This window comes from Thalassophryne amazonica, chromosome 15 (assembly GCF_902500255.1).
Source record: "Thalassophryne amazonica chromosome 15, fThaAma1.1, whole genome shotgun sequence".
NCBI classification, from domain to species: Eukaryota; Metazoa; Chordata; class Actinopteri; order Batrachoidiformes; family Batrachoididae; genus Thalassophryne; species Thalassophryne amazonica.
Window position 1 is genome coordinate 58849659 of NC_047117.1, and position 26138 is coordinate 58875796.

At 40.4% G+C, this 26138-nt stretch overlaps 1 protein-coding gene across 1 annotated transcript; it reads right to left on the reverse strand.

The window, feature by feature from the left end:
- LOC117526600 (natural killer cells antigen CD94-like) lies at positions 1–26138 on the reverse strand. Its single transcript, XM_034188659.1, has 6 exons — positions 25904–26138; positions 20423–20530; positions 20150–20287; positions 19860–19999; positions 321–440; positions 1–39 (listed from the first exon to the last, which is right to left on the reverse strand). Exons 1-6 carry the CDS (start codon positions 26085–26087, stop codon positions 1–3), a joined length of 729 nt encoding a protein of 242 aa, XP_034044550.1. The 5' UTR covers positions 26088–26138.

Below are 26138 nucleotides of genomic sequence, written 5' to 3' on the forward strand. Positions count from 1 at the left end.
TCATTTGATTCTTTCAAAACTTGTTTGACACACTGGGACCTACAGAGAAAAGAAACACACAAAACAAAATTAAAACACAAGCATACAACATACATGCAAAGAAAGCTAGGCAATAATGACAACTGTTTCAGAAACAGTTTCCACATATAAATATATGAAAACATTATTGATTTTCTTTTTTGCAATAAAGTTTAAAAATATTTTTGATTAGTTTTAAAATGTAATCAAAAGGAATTAAACACAACCATCAGATTTAAAGAGGGATGATGCCACTAAAATTATTTTAAAAAGGATCAAAATATGAGGAAAAATTCCAGTACATACTGTTCTTGGGTCAGATGTGTCCCATCCACCCATTCCCAGTCCACTCCATTGTCATGAATTTTAAGACCAATCCAGGCTTTGCTTTTGCTCTGCAGAACATTTGTAGTGATAAAGTCCTGTGTTTTCAAAAGGAGACAGTTTGGAAACAACAGTTACTCCTTCAAGTCATTTGGAAATGAAATTTCTTGTTCTTTAGCTGTCTGTCTCTTTCTCAGATATAGAAAACTCAATAATGTCATTCTGGATCCACACACCCTTGGTTTTAATTCATCTGTGGACATCCCAGAATCTTTTCTCTTTGATTGTTTGGGAGATCAACATCTGACCAGTAAACGTCAGCCTGTTCGACTATAAAACCACAGTGATAAACTCAATTTAGATGGTGATTGTCATCAAAAACAGGTCACGTCTGCACAAATTGCCAAATCAACCACCCTGGGTCCCAACAATAGGTCAATCCCCCCGAAAAAAACACCATAATTCCATAGCCTCATGAGGCCGTAAGTTCTTTCTAGATGATCTTTCAACCTCATATAGTCGAGCAGATAACTGCAACAATCGTTCATTCATGGAAACAAGCACCAAATTTGGCACAAATACTTCCATTACTCTTTTGAAAAAAACAATTGGTCATTTGAACTTTCAACAGGCAACAATTGGGGGCAATTGAAGAATTACACAGGGGTCAAATTAAAAGCTACTCCAATCATACTCAAAACTATACCACATTATTTGTCTGATTACAAAGATTCCAAAAAGGTATAGTTTGGACTATCTGTCACTGAATGTTATGAAGTTATCGGGTAAAAACAAAAAGAATGGTGCAGGGGTCAGAAGTCAAAGTTGCTCTAATTTTGGTAGAAAGTGATGCAAATTATTGGTTGCGTTAATAGGGTTTAAAAAAGGAATAATTTGCACCATGTGTCATGCTTAGGTATCATGTTGAGGTGTACCATATGTCACATGTCATAGAATCCAAGGGACACTGACATTGTTTGACCTTTACTTAACAGACAAGACCATGCCTCTGTCAGGCACACCAAAGCAAACTTTACCGGAACAGGTTTGCATCAATACACAGTCAAACATTATTACATGATTGGCAGTCTTGTCTTTGCATTTACACAAAACTTCACCACGCAATACCTAAAATTTGGATGAAACACTCCCTTAGGTTCCCCTACATCTGAAAGTTGCATAGAAACAACTTGCATACCACAGTGGGAAGTGCAGTATATTACAATAAAGTTTCAATTCAATTTCAATTTATTTTCATTCATACAGCACCAAATCACAACAAAGTTGCCTCAAGGCACTTCACACAAGTAAGGTCTAACCTTACCAACCTCCAGAGCAAGCACACAGGCGACAGTGGTAAGGAAAAACTCCCTCTGATGATTTGAGGAAGAAACCTCAAGCAGACCAGACTCAAATGGGTGACCCTCTGCTTGGGCCATGCGAGGGACACATTTGACAAAACAATTTACAAAACAAATATAGAGGAAATTTTGCCGGTGCACAGGGCAGGAGGGTTGCAGAACACACACCACACACATCTCTGGATGGAGCTGGACCTCAAACAGAGAGAAAAAAACAGAATCGGACATCAGAAAGACAACAAATACAGTATAATATTTCACCATTAAGCAACAAGAAAAACAGAAGAAATACTAAGGTGATCGCCAACCACTAGCGCTTCACTAAAAGACCCAGATTTTAGATAAAGTTGAGGCCGTGGCCCACTCTGTTTCCTAATGAAATTAATTTAAAAGAGTAAAAAGCATAGTAACATACTCTGCCAGTATGCTAGCCATATGAAAGGGAAAATAAGTGCATCTTAAGGCCAGACTTGAAAGTCTCAACAGAATCTGACTGGGCAGGGAGATCATTCCACAGAACAGGGGCATGATAAGAGAAAGCTCTGTGACCCGCAGACTTCTTATTCACCCTAGGGACACAAAGTAGTCCTGCGCCCTGAGAACGCTAAGCCCAGGCCGGTACGTAAGGTTTAATTAGGTCAGCTAAGGAGGGAGGTGCCAGTCCTTGAACAATTTTATAGGCTAGTAACAGAACCTTAAAATCTGATCTCACAGTGACAGGAAGCCAGTGAAGAGATGCCAAATGGGTGCAATGTGGTTAAGCTTTCTGCTTCGTGTCAAAGGTCTGGCAGCAGCATTTTGAATCAACTGGAGACCCCTAATGCTGAACTGTGGTAAACCAGAAAATAGAACATTGCAACAGTCGAATCTAGAAGAGACAAATGCATGAATCAGGGTATCAGCATAAGCCATAGACAGGATACGATAAATCTTTGCTATATTTCGCAGGTGGAAGAAAGCTGTCCTCGTAATATTTCTAATGTGGAGGTCAAAGGACAACGTAGGATCAAAAATTACCCCAAGGTTCCTCACTTTGTCAGTGTGATGTATGAGGCACGAGCCTAAGCTAAGCATTGGTGAAATTGATGCCGATGTCTCACTGGACCAAGAACCATCATTTCAGTCTTATCAGAGTTTAAAAGTAGGAAGTTGCTAGACATCCAGCTTCTCACTGATGCAAAGCAATCTTCTAAGGATTTTATGTGGATGAGATTACCAGCAGTTATCGGCAGTTACAGTCGTGCTCAGAATAATAGTAGTGCTATGTGACTAAAAAGATTAATCTATGTTTGGAGTATATTTCTTATTGTTACATGGGAAACAAGGTACCAGTAGATTCAGTAGATTCTCACAAATCCAACAAGACCAAGCATTCATGATATGCACACTCTTAAGGCTATGAAATTGGGCTATTAGTAAAAAAAAAGTAGAAAAGGGGGTGTTCACAATAATAGCAGCATCTGCTGTTGACGCTACAAACTCAAAACTATTATGTTCAAACTGCTTTTTTTAGCAATTCTGTGAATCACTAAACTAGTATTTAGTTGTATAACCACAGTTTTTCATGATTTCTTCACATCTGCGAGGCATTAATTTTGTTGGTTTGGAATCAAGATTTTTGCTTGTTTACTATTGTGCTTGGGGTCATTGTCTTGTTGAAACACCCATTTCAAGGGCATGTCCTCTTCAGCATAAGGCAACATGACCTCTTCAAGTATTTTGACATACCAAACTGATCCATGATACCTGGTATGCGATATATAGGCCAAACACCATAGTAGGAGAAACATGCCCATATCATGATGCTTGCACCACCATGCTTCACTATCTTCACTGTGAACTGTGGCTTGAATTCAGAGTTTGGGGGTCATCTCACAAACTGTCTGCGGCCCTTGGACCCAAAAAGAACATTTTACTCTCATCAGTCCACAAAATATTCCTCCATTTCTCTTTAGGCCAGTTGATCTGTTCTTTGGCAATTTGTAACCTCTTCTGCACGTCTTTTATTCAACAGAGGGACTCTGCGGGGGATTCTTGCAAATAAATAAGCTTCACACAGGCATCTTCTAACTGTCACAGCACGTACAGGTAACTCCAAACTGTCTTTGATTATCCTGGAGCTGATCAATGGGTGAGCCTTTGCCATTCTGGTTATTCTTCTATCCATTTTGATGGTTGTTTTCCCTTTTTTTCTACGCATCTCTGGTTTTTTGTCCATTTTAAAGCATTGGAGATCATTGTAGATGAACAGCTTATAATTTTTTGCACCTGCGTATAAAGTTTTCCCCTCTCCAATCAACTTTTTAATCAAACTACGCTGTTCTTCTGAACAATGTCTTGAACGTCCCATTTTCTTCAGGCTTTGAAAGAGAAAAGCATGTTCAACAGGTGCTGGCTTCATCCTTACATAGGGGACACCTGATTCACACCTGTTTGTTCCACAAAATTGACGAACTCACTGACTGAATGCCACACTACTATTATTGTGAACACCCCCTTTTCTACTTTTTTTACAAAATAGCCCAATTTCATAGCCTTAAGAGTGTGCATATCATGAATGCTTGGTCTTGTTGGATTTGTGAGAATCTACTGAATCTACTGGTACCTTGTTTCCCATGTAACAATAAGAAATATACTCAAAACCTGGATTAATCTTTTTAGTCACATAGCACTACTGTTATTCTGAACACTACTGTATAACTGTGTATCATCAGCCTAGCAGTGAAAGGTAATCCCAAAACACCGCAATATGTGCCCAAGGGGTGCTATATAAAGGGAGGAAGACAGGGAGCCCTGTGGCGCCCCAAATTTCATGTCACTAAGGATAGAGGTAGTGATATTGTACAAAACACAGTGAGAATGACTGGTCAGGTATGATGTCAACCACGCAAGGGCACTTGCTGTAATCCCAAAATGATTCTCCAGCCTATCGAGTAGAATATGATGATCCACGGTATCAAACGCAGTACTAAGATCTAACAGCACCAGAACCGTAGTGGTGTCAGAATCCATTGCAAGTAGAAGATCATTCACCACTTTAGTGAGAGCTGTCTCTGTGGAATGATATTTTCTAAAAGCAGACTGCAGTGGCTCAAAAACATTATTCTCATTAAGGTGGTCCACGAGCTGCCATGAAACCACCTTTTCCAGAATTTTAGAGCAAAATGACAGATTTGCTATCAGCCTATAGTTTTTCAATACACTGGGGTCAAGATTAGCTTTCTTAAGTAATGGTTTAATCACTGCCGATTTGAAACATTTAGGAACAGATCCAGAAGTTAGTGAAAGATTAATCATTTCCAGCACAGTCGGCCCAAGAGTGAGCCACAGGTCCTTAAACAGTTTTGTTGGTATAGGATCAAATAGGCAGGTTGTGCTTTTTGTACGTTACAAGTTTTGTCAGCATGCCTAGTGAGATACTATCAAATTCTGTAGATCTAGGTAATACCTCAGTAATGGCACCCACCTCAATAGCTGGGTGTAATGGCTGGGTTAAGGCATGCTGGGATATGTTGAACCTAATGTCTTCTATTTTCTTCTCGAAGTAATCCAAGAAATCTTGTGCTGTAAAAGCAGAGTGACTTACAAGTGGTTGTTCATGAATAATTGTTGCCACCGTGTCGAACAAGAAGTCTGAGTTATGCTTGTTTTTGTTGATCAAATCAGAGTAAAAGGTCCGCTTTGTAGCCAGTAGTGCATGCTTATAGTCTAAAATAGCATCACGCCACACGAGGTGAAATACTTCTATTTTTGAACTACGCTATTTCTGTTCTAGACCTCAAACCTTATGCTTGAGGTCACGCAAGTAATCACTGAACCAAGGTGACTGTGTTTTGGGGGGGCATGGTTTTAATAACGGTGGCGCAATCATGTCGAGTGTAGTTTTGAGCGCTGAGTTTAAACTACCCACAAGACTGTCTACTGATTGGGCATTTTCCAAATGTGAAGCTAAGATATGAGGCACTCTAGCTTCAAGTTCAGTCGTAGTTGAGGAGTTGATGCGTTGCCGCAGTGATAAATAAGGTTGTTGTTCCACTAAACACGGCAGCGAAACTGTAAACATAATAAGTGAGTGATCATGTTGTGGCTGGCGTGCCTGGCTGGCTTTTGTGTGTCTTTTGTTTCTGTCTTTTGGTTTTCCTCCCAGGTGGTGCGCATTTGGGACTGAGTGGCTGTGTAGCTGAGTTTATCAGGACCTCACCCTGATCACCTGAGGCTGATCACCTGCGGCTCGTCAGGACTCACAGCTGTGGTGCATCTACATGGATTGGAACATGGTGGCATTTAAGACTGGAGTACACAGTGTGTATTTGCCAGAGACTCGACCTTGTGACCAGACGGGTGAGATCGTCGTCTCGGGAGCCATCTCATCATCAGTGGATGCAGAGAACGTCCAGGTTTGATGCATGGTCTGTGAAAGAGGAGAGGGTGAGGTCTCACGCTCGTCAGTACACTTCCTGAGGTACGTTAGATTTTGTGACTAACATTTATACAGTCAGTAAATGTGGTGTCCCTCACACCTTATTATATTGAGCTGTATGTTGGTCATGTAATCAGCTTCCTCTGCAGTGGAGTTTTGTGAACTGGATGTTCCATGCCTGCAGGGTGGGAAGCTGATTAGTAATTAAGCCAGGAAGTGTTTGCTGTTTGTGCACCTTTGAGCGTTCTCTCTGTGTGTTGAGTGTGGACTCACATAATGATTCCTTCTTTCACAGACTCGGTTTGTCGCGGCCACCTGGGGGGTGTCGGCAGGGTCCTTGGGTCTGAATTGGTTCTGGCTCCGGACCGTTAGCGCTGCTGGGAGTGCACCGCAATCCACCACGCCAGACCGCGCACTTTTATATTTTTTCACATCACTGTTATGTTCATTAAACTCTGTTATCCTTTGTACCATGCTCTGCTTATTTTATACTGGGTCCTTCAAACGCTGGTCGGTTCTCCGGGCTGCGTCTGACACATAACAGATCAGAGACCACTGATGCAAGAGGCATGATGTTAATATTCGTGACAGCAATACCACGTGTGAGAACAAAATCCAGGGTATTTCCACTAATGTGCATCCTGAATGCATTGCGAATCCTGAATGCATTGCTGAAATTCTAATGCATCCACAATTTCCATAAATGATTTGCAGAGGGGATCAGAAGGCTTATTTATATGAATGTTAAAGTCACTGATAATCAGAATGCAGTAGTCGACAAGTTTAAGATGAACACACAAAATTCATCTAAGAAAGAAGTATGGGCCAGGAGGCCTATATACAGTGACAAAGTAATAGGGCTGATTTTTATTCTTCTGACTTGCCAATATGTAGCATCATGGGCAGAGCGGAGAATGAGATGTTCAAACAAGTTATATTTGTGACTCCCAACAGCTAATAAACTAAACCTAGATTTATAAATAAGACCAACACCACCGCCTTGCTTTGCATCACGAGCGACATGACTAAAGGACAGCTGTAGGTTTAAGCCAGGTTTCACATAACCCAATCATATCAAAGTGATAATCCATAAATAGATCATTAATCAACAATGATTTTGATGACAGTGATCTTATGTTAATGAGACCCAGAGTAAGGACCTCAGTGGGGTTGACGGTTGGACTGTTTGTATTTAGGGGTGGTTCCAGAGTAGCATATATAAGATGTCTGGAAGTAGAATTAGGTTTGAGACATTCGGCGCGGGTTGTAGGTAGCAGACATGAAATATTTGATATTGCTGGAACAGTCAATAGGCCATCCTCAATTTCAGCATCATCCAATGTAGTAATGGGCATTAAGTTTGCAAAGCATATCCCTCTATGATTTTTATGGACACGTCTATGGAAACAGGCTACAGTCTCAATGAATTTCCCTCCCTGGCACATAAACTGCACTATCACCATAGTGGATTTTCTGCACTAAATTCCCCACTAAGCTAATGGATTCCACATCCACATTTGTCATAAGCCTTGCAGGGTCTCTAATCACCTGCTCCGTGGCCTGCTGTAAAATCCTAATGTTACCCTCCCTGTGGAGCTCTATCTATGTTCGCAGACAAGATCGCGGCGCCTTCCCCAGTAGGGTGAAGGTCGTCCGGCATCAGCAAGCCACGGGGGTCCCAGAATGAAGGCCAATTATAAATAAAACTAAAGCCTTGCTGTCTACAAAATTGTGCCAGCCACCTATTTAACAATGTCAGCCTGCTAAATGCCTCATCATTACCCCGGGAGGGGAGAGGACCAGAGACTATTAATTGATGCCAACACATCTTTCTGGCAAGGTCACAAGTCCTCTCTATGTCCATTTTTGTGACCTCAGAGTGCTTCATCCTGACATTACTGGTGCCGACGTGAATAGTATGTGACTGTATCTCGTGCCATGTTGTAGGCAGAGTGTAGGCAGAGTTGTGTTTGTCATGTAATGTGTAACGTGAGAAGACAAAAGAACCATGAGCGCACCTTTCTCTAGTTCCTACTTTCTTCTTCTTCCCTAGCAATTTGCTATATTCCTTTACAGAAAAAGGGAACAAAAATACTTTTCTGATCCCAGGTGCATTTTGTAAACATGATTTTTTTTTTTTTTTTTTTTGTCTGTCTCTTCTTACTGCTGCTAGAGACAGATTTCAAGCTTCTGTCCACCAGACTGTTACCACCTGCAATACCTTAATTCTCAGGAGTATCTGTTGTGAAAGTGTAGTGACACGGACCCACAACAGGGGGCGCAAATGAACGGTCAATAGATGAGCCAAAAATTAACAATTTAATGTTGTGAAGGAGCACAACGAACATACAGACAATCTCAGAATATGATTACAGTCAATCCACAAAGGTGACATGTGGGCAGGCTCGAGGATAGAAGACGTCTGTCCTGAGAAGAGCCGGAACCACACGATTTCCGCCGCCACCGAACCTGGTGAATACTGGAGCCGCCAAGTCCCGAATTCCCAGGTGATCACCGTCCCCGACTGTCGGATCTGGTACTGCTGGCGAGAACAAAGACAGTCAAGTGTGGGTGTGTGTACACCCCGTAACAACAACGGTGGGAATGCCACCTCCACCTCTCACTCAATATATTGCAGAGTACCGCAGTGATTCCTCAGGGGAAAAGAGTGCCGTCCAGCACTCTCTCAGCTTCCACCGACAGAGGTACCGGTACTCCTGCAAACACTCACAATATACAAATTATATTGTACCACACAAACGGCTGAGGATATTACCTCCAATGAAGTACGATACCTCGGCAACGAGGTGGCGATGACGTCTGGTCTTTATGGAATGAGATGATGTTGAGTAGATGGGTGACAGCTGTCAAGAGATAATGAGTGACAGCTGTCACCCCCGGCTGTGTCCGTGGCGGCAGCGCCCTCTCGTGCCTGAAGCCCGCACTTCAGGCAGGGCGCCCACTGGTGGTGGGCCAGCAGTACCTCCTCTTCTGGCGGCCCACACACAACAGTATCAGCTGATTTTTAATAGGTTGAATATTCATTTAATCTTTTGTAAATGTAATTGTACTTTGTGTCAGTCCAAAAGAAGACGAATATATTCTGCTGTACAGCAATGTGAAAAGCATCAAACCATTATTAGATTAGTGCTAATAAAAGCTGGATGGAACTCTGTGTACAATTTATTGCATTGAGACATTGGCGTAATCAGTAAGCGAGGGTGTGAGTTCCTGACTGAGTTGGCATAATCTCCATAAATAACTCTCCTGTTCTGAAAATTTTACTAATGCCGCCACCATTGAATAAGACTTCCTTTACCTTTGGTAAGAAATGTTATATTGCCAAACCAAGTCAACATAAAAATTTTTGGAAACCTTTTATTCATTGTTTGAGGTTTTACAGAATACACCTCGGTAAATTATGTGTTGGCATTGTATTTATCTTGTCTTTTTATGTTTGTAGCATTGAGATAATCCAAAAATAGCAGAAAGTAATTATGTTGATTTAATTCTGCTATAATGAGGTTATGTCGAATATTACATGTCTTCGTTGCATTTCCAGAATGCATTGCACCACCCAAATTTCTATATAGTCCCTGAAGTCCATTGGTGCAGGTGTATATTCCAAGATTCCATAGCATGAAGTGTATAAGCGTCTCTGACTCCCTCTAGATAGAACACAATGCCTCACAGATTACTTCCCCAGCCAAGACTAGTACCCATTTCCAGCTGGGTGGACTGGGAAAATGCAAATGAAGTGCTGTGTCCAATGACACAGACAGATAATAGGAATTGACTGCCAATGGCAATAAACTCGCCTGACCTAAAAAAAAAATAATAATAAAATGTACACATACTGCATTGTATTCTGTGAAGACAGCCAGCACAACTCCAGTTTTAACAAAAGAAATAGTCACATCCAAGTACTAGCCAGGGAGCTGCTTATTCAGTGATTTACTATACCCACATATTCCAATTAAGGGTTACAGGGATGCTGAAGCCTATCCCAGCATTCAGGGTGAGGTTTGTATCAAGTTCACAAGTTCATTATGTGATCTCACCATAACTTTGTTTTCTTGAGATAAGGGGGTTACTTAATTTGTTATCTCAAGAAAATAAAGCTTGTGATGACAAAAATGGAGTGTTCAAGAAACTCAATCAATGGATCTTTTGTAATGTTTGAAACATCTTGCCATAGGGCCATCTAGTGGAAAAATATGTATTACATTTGGAAAAAATGAATAAAACTGATTTAAAACATTCTCTTGTATCTGATGTGTAATTTTTAAATTTCTGTATTTGTGTTTGTTAATGTGTAGTTTTGTACTGCGTATCTTGTTTTGCATCATAATTTTGTATGAAGAAAGTATTTATTATGATTTATAGGGAGTATTTGTGTACACTGGGAAATCATTCATGGCATTTTTATTCAGAAAAACAATGTGTTTTCTTATGGGACTGAAACAGTTAGTCTTTCCTGCTCTGGACATTAATCATTCATAAAAAAAAACAGGTTGTTTCTGAAATGGAGAGGTATTTCTTTGACAGAACAGATGAGGGATGACTGCATAGTACTAGGTGTCCTCTCATCTGCAGAGGAGAGGACACCTAGTACAGAGTGCAAGTAAGTATGTAAGTAAGTAAGTATGCAGTAAGTATTTGACTCCTAATACAGAGTGTAAGTATGTAAGTAAGTAAGTAAGTAAGTAAGTATGCAGTAAGTATTTGACACCTAGTACAGAGTGTAAGTAAGTAAGTAATTAAGTATGCAGTATTTGACACCTAGTACAGAGTGTAAGTAACTATGTAAGTAAGTAAGTAAGTATGCAGTATTTAACACCTAGTACAGAGTGTAAGTATGTAAGTAAGTAAGTAAGTAAGTATGCAGTAAGTATTTTACACCTAGTACAGAATGTAAGTATGTAAGTAAGTATGCAGTAAGTATTTGACACCTAGTACAGAGTGTTAGTAAGTAAGTAAGTAAGTAAGTATGCAGTAAGTATTTGCCATCTAGTACAGAGTGTAAGTAAGTATGTAAGTAAGTAAGTAAGTATGCAGTAAGTATTTGACACCTAGTACAGAGTGTTAGTAAGTATGTAAGTAAGTATGTAAGTATGCAGTAAGTATTTGCCACCTAGTACAGAGTGTAAGTAAGTATGTAAGTAAGTAAGTATGTATGCAGTAAGTATTTGACACCTAGTACAGAGTGTAAGTAAGTAAGTAAGTATGCAGTAAGTATTTGACACCTAGTACAGAGTGTTAGTAAGTATGTAAGTATGTAAGTATGCAGTAAGTATTTGACACCTTGTACAGAATGTTAGTAAGTATGTAAGTAAGTATGTAAGTATGCAGTAAGTATTTGACACGTAGTACAGAGTGTAAGTATGTAAGTAAGTAAGTATGCAGTAAGTATTTGACACCTAGTACAGAGTGTAAGTAAGTAAGTAAGTAAGTAAGTAAGTATGCAGTAAGTATTTTACACCTAGTACAGAATGTAAGTATGTAAGTAAGTAAGTATGCAGTAAGTATTTGACACCTAGTACAGAGTGTTAGTAAGTAAGTAAGTAAGTAAGTATGCAGTAAGTATTTGCCATCTAGTACAGAGTGTAAGTAAGTATGTAAGTAAGTAAGTAAGTATGCAGTAAGTATTTGACACCTAGTACAGAGTGTTAGTAAGTATGTAAGTAAGTATGTAAGTATGCAGTAAGTATTTGCCACCTAGTACAGAGTGTAAGTAAGTATGTAAGTAAATAAGTATGTATGCAGTAAGTATTTGACACCTAGTACAGAGTGTAAGTAAGTAAGTAAGTATGCAGTAAGTATTTGACACCTAGTACAGAGTGTTAGTAAGTATGTAAGTATGTAAGTATGCAGTAAGTATTTGACACCTTGTACAGAATGTTAGTAAGTATGTAAGTAAGTATGTAAGTATGCAGTAAGTATTTGACACGTAGTACAGAGTGTAAGTATGTAAGTAAGTAAGTATGCAGTAAGTATTTGACACCTAGTACAGAGTGTAAGTAAGTATGTAAGTAAGTAAGTAAGTATGCAGTAAGTATTTGACACCTAGTACAGAGTGTTAGTAAGTATGTAAGTAAGTATGTAAGTATGCAGTAAGTATTTGCCACCTAGTACAGAGTGTAAGTAAGTATGTAAGTAAGTATGTATGCAGTAAGTATTTGACACCTAGTACAGAGTGTAAGTAAGTAAGTAAGTATGCAGTAAGTATTTGACACCTAGTACAGAGTGTTAGTAAGTATGTAAGTAAGTATGTAAGTATGCAGTAAGTATTTGACACCTAGTACAGAATGTTAGTAAGTATGTAAGTAAGTATGTAAGTATGCAGTAAGTATTTGACACCTAGTACAGAGTGTAAGTATGTAAGTATGCAGTAAGTATTTGACACCTAGTACAGAGTGTAAGTATGTAAGTAAGTAAGTATGCAGTAAGTATTTGACACCTAGTACAGAGTGTAAGTATGTAAGTAAGTAAGTATGCAGTATTTGACACCTAGTACAGAGTGTAAGTAAGTATGTAAGTAAGTAAGTAAGTATGCAGTAAGTATTTGACACCTAGTACAGAGTGTTAGTAAGTATGTAAGTAAGTATGTAAGTATGCAGTAAGTATTTGCCACCTAGTACAGAGTGTAAGTAAGTATGTAAGTAAGTATGCAGTAAGTATTTGCCACCTAGTACAGAGTGTAAGTAAGTATGTAAGTAAGTATGCAGTAAGTATTTGACACCTAGTACAGAGTGTAAGTAAGTATGTAAGTAAGTATGCAGTAAGTATTTGACACCTAGTACAGAGTGTAAGTAAGTATGTAAGTAAGTATGCAGTAAGTATTTGATACCTTATCCCCGTGGGGATAAGATATAAAATACTTGTTAAATAAAATGTTAAAATATTTTTGTTCTCATAAGAAAACAAATGATCATTTTCCCATGATGATTTATCTCATTAGCTTGAGAAATCAGCCGTTTGTTTTTTTTGTTTGTTTTGTTTTTGTTTTTTTTTGTAATATTTAGATAGATTTTGAGATAACAGTGTAATTAACTTATCACACCAAGTTAAAACATAAAAATGTTGAACATAATGGGCAAACATGGTCATTCTTGGCTGCTGGAATATTCTATTCAAATTGTGGTACAAATTTGGTGAGAATCTGTGAAGTAGTTTTGATGTAATCCTTCAAAGCCTATATACAGTGAAATTTTGATCCAGAATCAAGATCCGGATCTGGATCACCTCCAAAATGTAAGGGAGTCTTCCATGTCCTAATATCTATCTGTGGTGAAACGTTCGTCAAAATCCGTGTCGTAGTTTGACATAATCCTGCTAACAGTCAGACAAATAAATAAATGCAGATGATTTTATTATGTCCTTGGAGGGCGTAAATATGTTCTGAATAGCTTCAGTTATTCCTTTTTGGCTGACTTAGGAGAGTGTTATCTTCATGAGCACAGAGTCTGGTGTTTGAATCCCACCGGGAGCCAAAAAGATATACCTTTTTGGCTGTACTTGCATACAATTTTGATGCCAAACTATTTGCTAGAAATTACATCTGAACATTCAACATACACTAACGTCAGATAGGAACCTACTACCCAACCGTTACGAGTGTGTTTAAGGGAGACTCTGGATAACGCGGAAGAAAATGGATGGCTGGATGGATGGATGGATTTGTGTTATTGATGTGTAGCAGTAGGTGGGGTTTAGGCAGGTTAAAGATAGGCTCAGCGCCTGTGGGAAGAGTGTGGAGGAGGTTTGTTGTGGAGAGATGGCACAATGGTAGAATATTGAGGACACCGCTGCAACCATGTGAGAGGAAGAGACTGAATTTTATGCACACTGCAAGAGACTGTGTTCATATGTGTTTTACACCTTTAAAAAAATCTGAACTATAGATCTTAAGTGCAGTCTGGCTGATGGACTGAAGTAGCTGCTGAGGAACGAGGCCGGATGGGGACACTTGGTCGCTGTGACAACAAGAGAAATTGGCCATGAGTCAGCCATGCACACACTTCTCCACCAACAAATAGGTAAGACTCACTCATTCAGGTAAAAAGGAGGTCACTCATGTTAAACGGCACACGTAGGCGGCACTTCAGGTTAAGAGATGGCTAGGCCTGGTGGTCGGGTATTTAATTTAGAGGCTGGCTTGGTGCCGTAACACCAACCATCATGGCCCCTTCACACATAGCACGAATGTGGTTGAATTGCACATGAAGTAGGAGTCGTATGCAATACGTGTCAAATCGTAGCTGCCTCCAATGCCTTGTACACCTGTTGTTACAACTATTTGCACACACCAGCAGCTGAAAGACAGAGTGTGCCCTGTGAGAGGTGTCGGCCAAATTCCAGGTGACACTCACAAACATGTAACACCACTCGCTTGGCACTTTGAAAATGTGTGGCCATTTGTGGTATTAGCACAAAAACAATCAGCAAACAATCACTTTCGAGCTGGCGGTGAAATTTGTCGAAGAGCCCCCACGACTGTGAAGTTGCCAAGTATGCATGTCAGAGTGTCGGCTGCCCCCACAACATGTGTGCATGTGTTTTGCGCGCTCCCCCTCCCCCCAGCAACACGTGCATGCGTGTGGTTCATGCGCCCCCCTCAGGCGAGGCGCCTCTCATCTGATAACAGAGTGACACCTTGGTCTGTGCGCTGAATGGATGGGGGCATGGCTGGCTACCAACAGTTGTTGAGACATCACAGCTGCAGAACATGACACGGTGTTTTGACAGACACTCACGTGTGTGTGTTTGCTGTCCTCACGTGGAAATATATTAAAACATATATCGCTTTTGTGACAAGCTGGAGAAACAGACCGTCAGTTCATGTGGACACGCAGCAGGTTATCTGAATGTCACATCTGTCTGACAGCACACGCGTGTCCTGTGAGAGGCGCAGGACTATATGACAAGCCAACAGTGCAACAAATACGCCACTTTCAGTAACGTAACAGCAGAAATACGCCGTAACAAATGTCGTTTGGTCAGTTATCACGGCACCTTTTCTCTTTTGTAAAAAAAAAAAAATACGTTTATCTGCATGTTGATTTTAACCATGTCACGCTCATGTTATAAGACAGTGATTGTAGGACAGTGGTAAAGTTTCCATCTGGTAAGCGGAGCTTTTGTAAATTACAGGTTTGAATCCCGTGAGTGGCATTTATTTTTTAATTAACCACGGTTATTTAACTGTGGGGTTCTGTATTGCATCCCCTTTTATTTATTATTTCTATCAACCCAGTGATACTGACTAATTATACAGCTGGTTTTTATTTTATTGTTCTCCACATCAGCAGCGTGATGTGGTGTACCACGTCCCAGCTGCTCACACTGTGTTCCTGCTTGTACGACACTGTTGCATGCACAACACCGTTGCATGCACGACCACCGTCACAGCAGGTTTGTTCACGCCTGTCCATCGCCTCGATGTTTTCGTGGTTTGCTCATATGAGCTGGTCCACTGTGATTCGCCCTGATTTGTACTTATTCGTACTATGTGTGAAGGGGCCCTTACATTAGTACAGATAGGCTGCGTGGATCCTTGTCATTTGATTGGTGGCTTGTATGTCACGTGACATGTATTATTCGTACCATTTGCCCTTGTGTTTCAATTACTGTGCAATAGTATACAAATAATGAATGTTTATGAGTTCAATGGTACGGATATTTTCACCTCATGAAATATTGGTACCATTGAACTCATAGACATTCATTATTTGTATAATAGAAGTAGGCAATCAAGTAGTAGGGACACAACGTCTAAAAAAGCCACTTTTTTAATATGTTGTATATTTGTACAATGCCATGGCCATTTGGAGATGACGGCTGTTTTGTTTATGTTCACTATCTCCCTTGAATTTTTCCAAGAAGAATTTCCTCTTCAGGTTGTAATTAATGGGAGGCAATATGGAGCCTGTGTGTGACTGGGCCACTGCTTCAGTTCCTTGTTGTAGTTTTGCATTGTTGGCCCTTCCCATTTACATTGTTTTATTTGCCGTAATGCCTAACAGCTGTATTTCTGCTGCTCAAACCTATGACTGCAACGCATTGTTGAACATTAAGTATTCAGTGAGCACTGTGACAGCTATAGAAAACATTTCCTTCTCCTGTTGTGTGCTCTGATTCCTCACCTGAATGTTTGCGACAACACATGGGGCTTTACCCTACAGTTACATTAGCTGCAAATGAGGACGACAAGCAGTTTCCTCATCGTTGTCCTTTGACCTCCACATAAGAGATATTATGAGGACTGCTTTCTTCCACCTGCGAAATATAATGAAGATTTGTCCCATCCTGGGTATGGCCAATGCTGAGACCCTGATTCAAGTGTTTGTCTCTTCTAGATTGGACTACTGCAATGTTCTATTTTCTGGTTTACCACAGTCCAGCATTAGGGCTCTCCAACTGGTTCAAAATGCTGCTGCCAGACTTTTGAGAGGAAGCAGAAAGTTTGACCACATTACACCCATTTTGGCATCTCTTCACTGGCTTCCTGTCCCAGTGAGATCAGATTTTAAGGTTCTGCTACTAACCTATAAAATTATTCACGGACTAGCCCCTCCCAACATAGCTGACCTATTTAAATAAAATGGTCTGCATTTATATAGCACTTTTCCATCTGCATTAGACACTCAAAGCGCTTTACAAATAATGCCTCACATTCACCCCAATGTGAGGGTGCTGCCATACAAGGTGCCCACTACACACCGGGAGCAATAGGGGATTAAGGGCCTTGCCCAAGGGCCCTTAGTGATTTTCCAGTCAGGCTGGGATTTGAATCAAGGATCTTATGGTCTCAAGCCCAACACCTTAACCACTAGACCATCACCTCCCCTACTTAAACCCTACGTACTGGCCCGGACTTTGTGTTCTCAGGGTGCAGGACTACTTTGTGTGCCTAGGGTGAATAAAAAGTCTGCGGGTCACAGAGCTTTCTCTTATCGGGCACCTGCTTTGTGCAATGATCTCCCTGCATCAGTAAAACAGTCAGATTCTGTAAAGACTTTCAAGTCCAGATTTAAGATGCACTTATTTTCCCTTTTGTATGGCTAGCATACTAGCATAGTATGTTACTATGCTTTTTACTATTTTAAATTAATTTTGGGTGTGGTGTCTGTTCTGCAACCCTCCTGTCCTGTGCACTGGCAAAATTTCCTGTATATTTGTTTTGTAAATTGTTTTGTCATTTGTGTCACTAGCATGGCCCAAGCAGAGGGTCACTCCTTTGAGTCTGGTTTGCTTGAGGTTTCTTCCTCAAATCATCAGAGGGAGTTTTTCCTTACCACTGTCGCCTGTGTGCTTGCCCTAGGGGTTGGTAAGGTTAAACCTTACTTGTGTGAAGCACCTTGAGGCAACTTTGTTGTGATTTGGTGCTGTATAAATTAAATAAATTGAAAATAAATTGAATCATCTTTCACAGTGATGGATAGAAAAGAATCCATCTTAAATCCAAATAGCGCTGTTCAGGTACAGAAAAAAACCTATCCAGCTAAATTCGGATTCGGCCCAAATCCAATTTGAGCGGGATTGCCAACCCCAGTTGGAATGGGTGCAAAGGATAATACTTAGGATCTTGTTTTGTTTTTTCCCCTGGGTTTAAATATAAATAATGTATGTGTGGAGGATGTACAGTTGTAGCCAGAGTTTTGCATACACTCATCATGGGATGAATGTCATGGTTATTTTGGGCTTTTTATGATGTCATACTGTTCTTTTGTCAGGGTGGAATAATTACACAGTATACATCATTAATTACTTTAAACAACAAGAATTGGGTATTTGAATTTGTTTTTGATCTTCTCTAATCTACACAGGGTCACAATTATACATACAGGTCCAAATACACACCCCACTAATCTTCGATTAAATGTCCACCCTCTCAGTCCCTCTCAGGCATCCTCTCAGTCCATGATGATGTAAAACTCCCTTGACTGTAGATAGTGACGCTGGTGTTCCAGAGGATATCTTGGCTGTGTGTTTAGGGTCATTGTCCTGCTGGAAGATGAACCGTCGCCCCAGTCTGAGGTCAAGAGCGCTCTGGAGCAGGTTTTCATCCAGGATGTCCAAACATGATGCCTGGCATCTACGCCAGAGTTCAGTCTTTGTGTCGTTCTGGGTTTCTGCTCTGACATGCCAACCCTGGTTCTCAAGACTAGGCACCTAAGTGGCTCTACTCTTTTTTTTTTTTTTAGATATTTAGATATACTTTAGTATACACTAGTAGAGATCTACCTTAGAATTGGAATGTATAATAGAAGATATACCTTACTGAATTTTCATGCACTGTCAACTGTGGGACCTTATATGTAGACAGGTGTGTGTCTTTCCAAATTATGTCCAATCACCTAAATTTACCCCAGGTGGATTCTAATTAAGCTGTAGAAACATCTCAAGGATGATCAATGGAAACAGGATGCACTTGAGCTCAATTTTGAGCTTCACGGCAAAGGCTGTGAATACTTATGTACATGTGGTTTCTTAGGTTTTTATTTTCAATAAATTTGCAAAAATCTAAAAAAAATATATTTTTTTTCTTCACATTGTCATAATGTGAAATTTGAGGAAAAAAAATTAATTTCATCCATTTTGGAATAAGGCTGTAACATAACAAAATGTGGAAAAAGTGAAGTGCTGTGAATACTTTCCAGATCCACATCACAGATTTAAGTGAATCTTAAGTATATATTTGAGGCTCTATGTATAATTTTGACATTGTGTAAATTAGAGAAAAACCCAAATGAATTGAAATTTGTGTACCCAATTCTTGATGTTTAAAGTCATGTACAGTGGTGTGAAAAAGTGTTTGCCCCCTTGAGCTTTTACATGTTAGAAATTTTTTAGGATATCAAAAACAAAACAAAATTCAGGCTTTGTATATTAAAATTTCTAAAATGATGCCCTTTAAACTCACAGTGAAAAGTAATCTCTACAACATGAATTAAAAGAAATAAAAATCTAAAAGCCAAAATGATGGGGTGAATAAGTAAGTGCCCCCTTTAGTATAGCACATGTAAACCATCACTTTTACATGCGCTTTTCTTCGGACAAGTCAGGGGATGGATACATGAACATTCCCAAGATACTGATTATGTCTTGGACTTTATTTACATGAATTATGAAGAAATACAAACAGGATGGTACTCTATGGTAAATCTGTGTGGAGGTGACAGGTCTCAGATTAGAGAGGAAAGCCACCAAGACACCCAGACACCCCTGAAGAAGTTATAGACTTCTGTGGTTGTGATTAAAGAAATTGTGCACAGTGCACGTTTTGCATTTTGCATCACCACTTATGCCTTGATAGTGGACTTGCACAGAGAAGAATTTTCTTTCAACAAAACAGATCAAATCTATGCTTGAAACTCTGATGTGCCTTCTAGCAAATTGCAGTTGAAATTTCAAGTGTTTTTTTTTTATATATATAAAAACCTCTATACCACTTCATCATGAAGCTGTATAATTGGTGGTTTAGTGGTTCCACTTGTGGTGACATAGTAGGATGATAATTAATTAATTTATTAATTATGTTGGAAATAATTTGACAATAAAGTTAAGACTAAACCAATACAAAAATCTGCTTGTGGTTGGAGTGGAGGGTCTTGTGACACAGCGAGTCATCCGCCACAGGAAAAATGTACCTTTTTTTTTTAACTAAAAATACCTACCACGGAGAAGCAAGAAAGCAAACACGGTGTTAAAAGTGACATTGGAATCCAGCTCACCTCTTCCTCTTTGCTAGATATGACCTCGAAGTGCGCATTATTGTTTTCACATGCTTCTTTGCTTTGTTGCCATTGTTGTGTCTGTTCGAAGAAACAGTCACAGCTGGAGTGAATTTTCTTCCAGCTGCAGCATCTGATTTCTGAATAACAATAAAAAAAAGTCATACACATATAGACAGAAAATGGCATACATGCTGGAAATTTAAAAATTGTTAGATTTGCAGATTCACCTGTGCAACCAAAAATATATTTTCACTATTTTAAAATATAATTGGTAATATTTCCCTCACCATCAAGCTTCTTCTCATTTCTTTCTCTTCTGAGCTGACTGTTATTGGCGATTAACTGGTCTGTCTTTTGCTGTAGACTGGTGTTCTTGTTCTGTAGCTGGTTTTGCTCCTTTATCCATTTGGCTTTGTCTCTATTTACTGTGGAAACAAGGCGAATGAGAAAACATGAAGAAAATATTCTTGTGTCCTTGTACTTAACATGATCGTTGTCATTATCAACATGTAGACGGACATCAACGTATGCATTTACTGCAACAAAGTGAAAACACTCACGTTGGATTCCAAGGCAAGTGATAACAGCCAGAAGAAGACACAGCAGACCCACAAACACTGCTGAAACTCTCAGAAGATTCCTCTTCGAGACAACAAGGACCTCAGTCACTGCAGGTCAAAAATTAAAACATTAAGCCATTTAATCAACATAACATTGTGTTTTAGTAGAATGCTTCAACTGATCAAAGTTTAGTTCACTTTTAAATTGGAAAATATTTTCCAAAATTATTTATACAAATTGATGCACATACAATATACCTGCAGGTCCAGACCCATTCTCATTTTTTCATTGCAGTGGTTTTCTAGTATTCACAGAATATCCTGAGAATGTGGGGGATCCTATCAGGATTTCCCCGTTTTACTTTGTTTTACTAGTGTCTTGTGTTTGTTTCTCCACCAGATGGTGCCCTCAGTTTTGTTTCACACCTGGATCAGATGAGTTACTGATTATTGATGGAGAATTTAAACCCTGACTTTCTGTTCATGAACTGCCAGATTCTTCCAGATGCTTTTTAAGCTCTTAGAATCAGGCCAGATACTTGCATGTTGCATGTCCTTTGCTGTCTGTTGCCTTGCTTTCCTCGTTTTGCCTCGCCAGCTTCTGAAGCCTCGTCTATGATCCAGACAGATACCAGGAGGACCAAACCTGATTGCCACCTTGTGACCTTGACCATGTCTTCCAGCTGTGCACTCAAGATGCTAAAGCTTTCCGCAGCTTAATAATAATAATAATAATAATAATAATTGAATTTATTGTCATTGTTGGTACAATGAAATAACATTTAGAGCATTTCTCAAACAATCAGTGTACAGGCAGTAGTGCATTTCATAAAGTGCAATGAGCTCAGGTTGTAAAAACATAATACACTGCAGTAGGCACTTAAGAGATTAAAACACAACGACATGATGGGCAGAGATAGGTAGTATGAATAGCTTCATTATTGGCAACAGAGTTATTATGGTAGTGTACTTGATGCATCAATGCAAAGTTCAAATCACAGTTATGGCAGTTGGTGTATGTAGTTGAAAAAGTATAATTAGGGATATAATGAGGTAGACTGTCAGTAACAGAGCAAAGAGGTAGTCAGATGTGGGTTTTTGCACCAATGCAAAATCTGGATCATAGTTATGGTAGGTGTGGAGTGTTGGAAGATAGACAGGGGAGAGGGGGACAGTGTTCGTTCAGGAGATGAATGGCTGGGGGTAGAGGGGGTAAGCACCTGCCCCAGCACTCCATCTGGTCCGGCCTCCTTTCTTGGGTTGATGTTATGCAGGCAGAGTCTCATCTCATGTAGCTCCAACATTGGTGCTGTGCTATCCCCAGGGGGCAGGGTAAGCTCAGGTAACGCTGGCCTCCTCCTCTAATTCCCACATTAGAGCAAACTCCCTAATTTCACTGCTAGAGGGCGGGCTACTCTCCATACTCCAGGTACCTCAGTGCAGCATTTTGTTTTATTTATTGTAAATTAATATATTTTCCTTTTATACACCTCTCTGTGTCCAGCTCCCTGCATTTGGATCCATAGTCTCAAACAGTTCGGTTCCACCCGAACCCCAAACCATAACAGATCCCGAAGATACTGGACATCTTGACCGCCCTGTACACTCCTACTGTGTGTACTGACAGACTGACTTCTTCACAGGGAATTCTAAGATCTATACTGAACAAAAATATAAACGCAACACTTTTGTTTTTGCTCCTTTTTTCATGAGCTGAACTCAAAGATCTCAAATATTTTCAATATGCACAAAAGACCTATTTCTCTCAAATATTGTTCACAAATCTGTCTAAATCTGTGTTAGTGTGCACTTCTCCTTTGCCAAGATAATCCATCCCACCTCACAGGTGTGGCATATCAAGATGCTGATTAGACAGCATGATTATTGCACAGGTGTGCCTTAGGTTGGCCACAATAAAAGGCTACTCTGAAATGAGCAGTTTTATCACACAGCACAATGCCACAGATGTCGCAAGTTTTGAGGGAGCATGCAGTTAGCATGCTGACTGCAGGAATGTCCACCAGAGCTGTTGCCTCTAACTGAATGTTCATTTCTCTACCATAAGCCATCTCCAAAGGCATTTCAGAGAATTTGTCAGTAAATCCAACCAGCCTAATAACCACAGACCACGTGTAACCACACCAGCTCAGGACCTCCACATCCAGAATGTTCACCTCCAAGATTGTTTGAGACCAGTGACTCGGACAGCTGCTGCAAAAATCCGTTTGCAGAACCAAAGAATTTCTGCCAATCTGTCAGAAACCGTCTCAAGGAATCTCATCTGCATGCTTGTTGTCCTGATCGGGGTCTCGAACTGACTGCAGTTCATTGTCATAACCGACTTGAGTGGGCAAATGCTCACATTTAATTCTGTTTGGCTGCTGATCAACTCTATGCGAAGGAGATGTGTTGCACCATTTGACACACCAGATACTGACTTTTTCCCCCAGACCCCCACAATAAAGCCAAACTGCACTTTTTAGAGTGGCCTTTTATTGTGGCCAGCCTAAAGCACACCTGTGGAATAATCATGCTGTCTAATCAGCATCTTGATATGTCACACATGTGAGATGGGATGGATTATTTCAGCAAAGGAGACATGCTCACTAACAGAGATTTAGACAGATTTGTGCACAATATTTGAGAGAAATTGAGTTCAGCTCATGAAAAATGGGAGCAAAAAGAAAAGAGTTGCATTTTTTTTTTTTTTGTTCAGTGAATGAAGAATATGTTCTGGTCTGCACTCTGGGCTGGGTGTTGGGTTCAGTTATGGAATCCATCTGGTGAGGAAAGGTTCAATGACCTTAACTATGCAGATGCTGCTGTGACCTTTGTAGAATCAATGGATGTCCGATTATGACTCTAAAAGCTGAGTGTCTGGGTTCATAACTGTCCTGATCAAGACTAAGGGCCCTGTCCCACTGGCATTAGGAGGATTTGCATATGGATTGCGCACAAAATTGGCCCATATTCACCTAACATCCACAATATCCGTGTAACATGCCTGTATGAGTTGGCCGTCATCCGAACACGCTCGTGATCATCCGCAGAGGCACGCATGTCCGCAGCCAGGATTTTTGAGCTGTTCAAAAATCTGGATGCGGATAACATCCGCCTTACATACTCCATATACTCAATTCATACACAATACATACTCACTCTATGCGCTGTATATCTGCCGTTAACCGCTGATATCTGCAACTGACGGGGATTTGCGGCTTGGCAGCGGACTGTGACAGTGTGTGAAACAGATATTTTGCGTGCCCATCATGTCCACATCACAAACTAAAATAAGTTGTAGCGAATGCATACAAATTGGTCAAGAATAAAGCGTTTTTAATACATCTGCTTTTCAGCTGATTTGCGGACAATCTGTGAATGCATAACAAACACGTCACGTAAACCCAAAGTACTATATGTGGCAGAAAGTGACATACCTGCCAATCAGTGCTGGTCCGGCTGTGTAGATCCACAAAGACGTAATAGCTGCTGCAATCCAGGACTTTTATTTAACACCAACAAAAGGAAGAGTTTCTGCCACAACTCACACTGAAGTCTGTTTTCTGTGACACTCTCAAAAAAAAAAAACACCATCTTACACCCAGAGCAGCTTCCCCCCTCCGGCTCCCCAAACTCAAGAACAGTTAACCCTCACAAGACAAAATGAACAATAACTCTGTGATCAACTTGTCCAAGTCCAGCAAATGCTCCAGAGACTGTATTGTTGGTGTGAATAGTGATGCCGAAAGGAGCGAGTGCGCTTATTTTATGACCGCAATGCAGATGCCGTGCATGTGCAACACATGCGTGATGCATTCATAATACACCCGTAATACTGCCGTGATAATCTCAATGTGTCGGATCAGCATCCTCACTATATGCGTTATATAACCGTGATTGTTCATCATATATTCGCTGTATATTATTAATATATCCATAATTCATACTGGGACATTTGTCATTTTTGGCCCTTTTTGTTGCGGACGACAACGAACGCCCGTAATTTGTGTACTCAATTCATGCGCAATTGATTCTCTCCCCAGTGGGGCAGGGCCCTAAGATTCAGGCTATCAATGACTTTCTGGGCTCAATCATCAGCAGTGTGTCTCTGTGTAATGAAAGTGTTGAACATGTTGAGATATTTACTTATCAGTGACATCCAGGTGTTTGGGAGTTATGAGGTCAAGAGACATTGGGGAAATCCTTATCCAGGTTACCCTAAGTCAGATTGGTGCATACATTGGTGCCGCTCATTCCTCCAGAGCTCATGAACAGAATGCTGCAGCTCCTGAGAGGACACCGGCTGGACGTTTTGTGCAGTAACTCTCTCGTCAGGTCCACGATCACAGACTGCCGTGCGCTGGTGTAGGAGGCCAACAAATTCTTCCTGGCCAGCCAGCACCACAGCATGACAGCAGCCCCACTTGCGCCATCATACACAGAAGCTCCACACCACACACCAGCACCACCCGCGGAGGAGCTGCATCTCTCCTCCACAGCAGCACTCACAAACCTTCTTCTGCACTGTATGAAAACATTCAGCTGGTCAAACGAAGTCAAACTAAACGCTAACGTTACAAAAACTAAGCAAATGATAAGAAACCATCAAGAACAACAGCAAAACTAAATACGGACAAATTGAGGTTTCCGACGGGATTTGTTCAAATTTTTCCACAGTTTAAAAAGTCCTGAAGAAGCGCCAGCTGCAGGAACGAAGCTGTGCAAAGGTTAAACATATGCCACCAAAAGTCACCAAAAGTCCAAATTTCTTTTTCGTTTGGGCTTCATTGTCCTTTGTTACTGCCGTGTGACCTTAACTCAGGACAGGATGATGTGGAAAAATCTTGTGTCAGCGCCATCATCAGCTGAGGATTGACGGAATGGCAGAAGAAGAAGGAGAAGATCCTCATTGGGTTCTACTAGAAAATCAGCATTCAGGTGTGAATGCAATGGTGTTTGTACACATTTTTGCACACACAAACCTTTAGCAAATTGGGCCTTTAATCTACATCGCTGCAGTCCACTCAGCTGAAAATGAGCCCCAGCCTTGGCTGGGAGAGGAACTAATGACAGATTGGTGTCCCATCAGCGGGAAGTTGTTGTCTCTCATTCATTTCATGCTTGAGTATCTGGGGATATCAGCTCAATGAGCCTCAGGGCCTTTATAGAGCTGACCTCATAAAGGATTTTTAGACACTTGTAGATTACCATTATTATTTCCTCATCCCTTCCATGACTCATGGACCATTTTGCCAAAATGTTTCATGATTAATATTTTGTTTCAGCAAGCACAGAGAGGCAGAGCAATCATATAAACTCCACCTTTCTCGGTTAGCAGAGATTATAATCCCCACCTCCACCTGAAGAAACGTTACCAAACACAACCATAATATAAACTAAAATTAAAAACTAAAAGGTATGAAGTGTGGTTTACTTTGCAGCATAAAGAAACATCTTACTGGTCATTTTTGTTGTGCATACCTGGATGCTCAGGCACTGAAGGTCCTGGTGTATTTTGTGGGATGCCATCCACCCAGGGGTTTTCATACACCGTGAGACTTTCTGCGCTGACATAGATGCTCACAACTCTTTCTTCTTTGTTGCTGTCCTCATCAAGGTGAGCCTTGTTAATGACACCAGGTGTAGAGTATATATCCTCTTCCATATCTGACTATTTATATTCGTTTCTTGCACCTATCAAACAATACAAATGCTA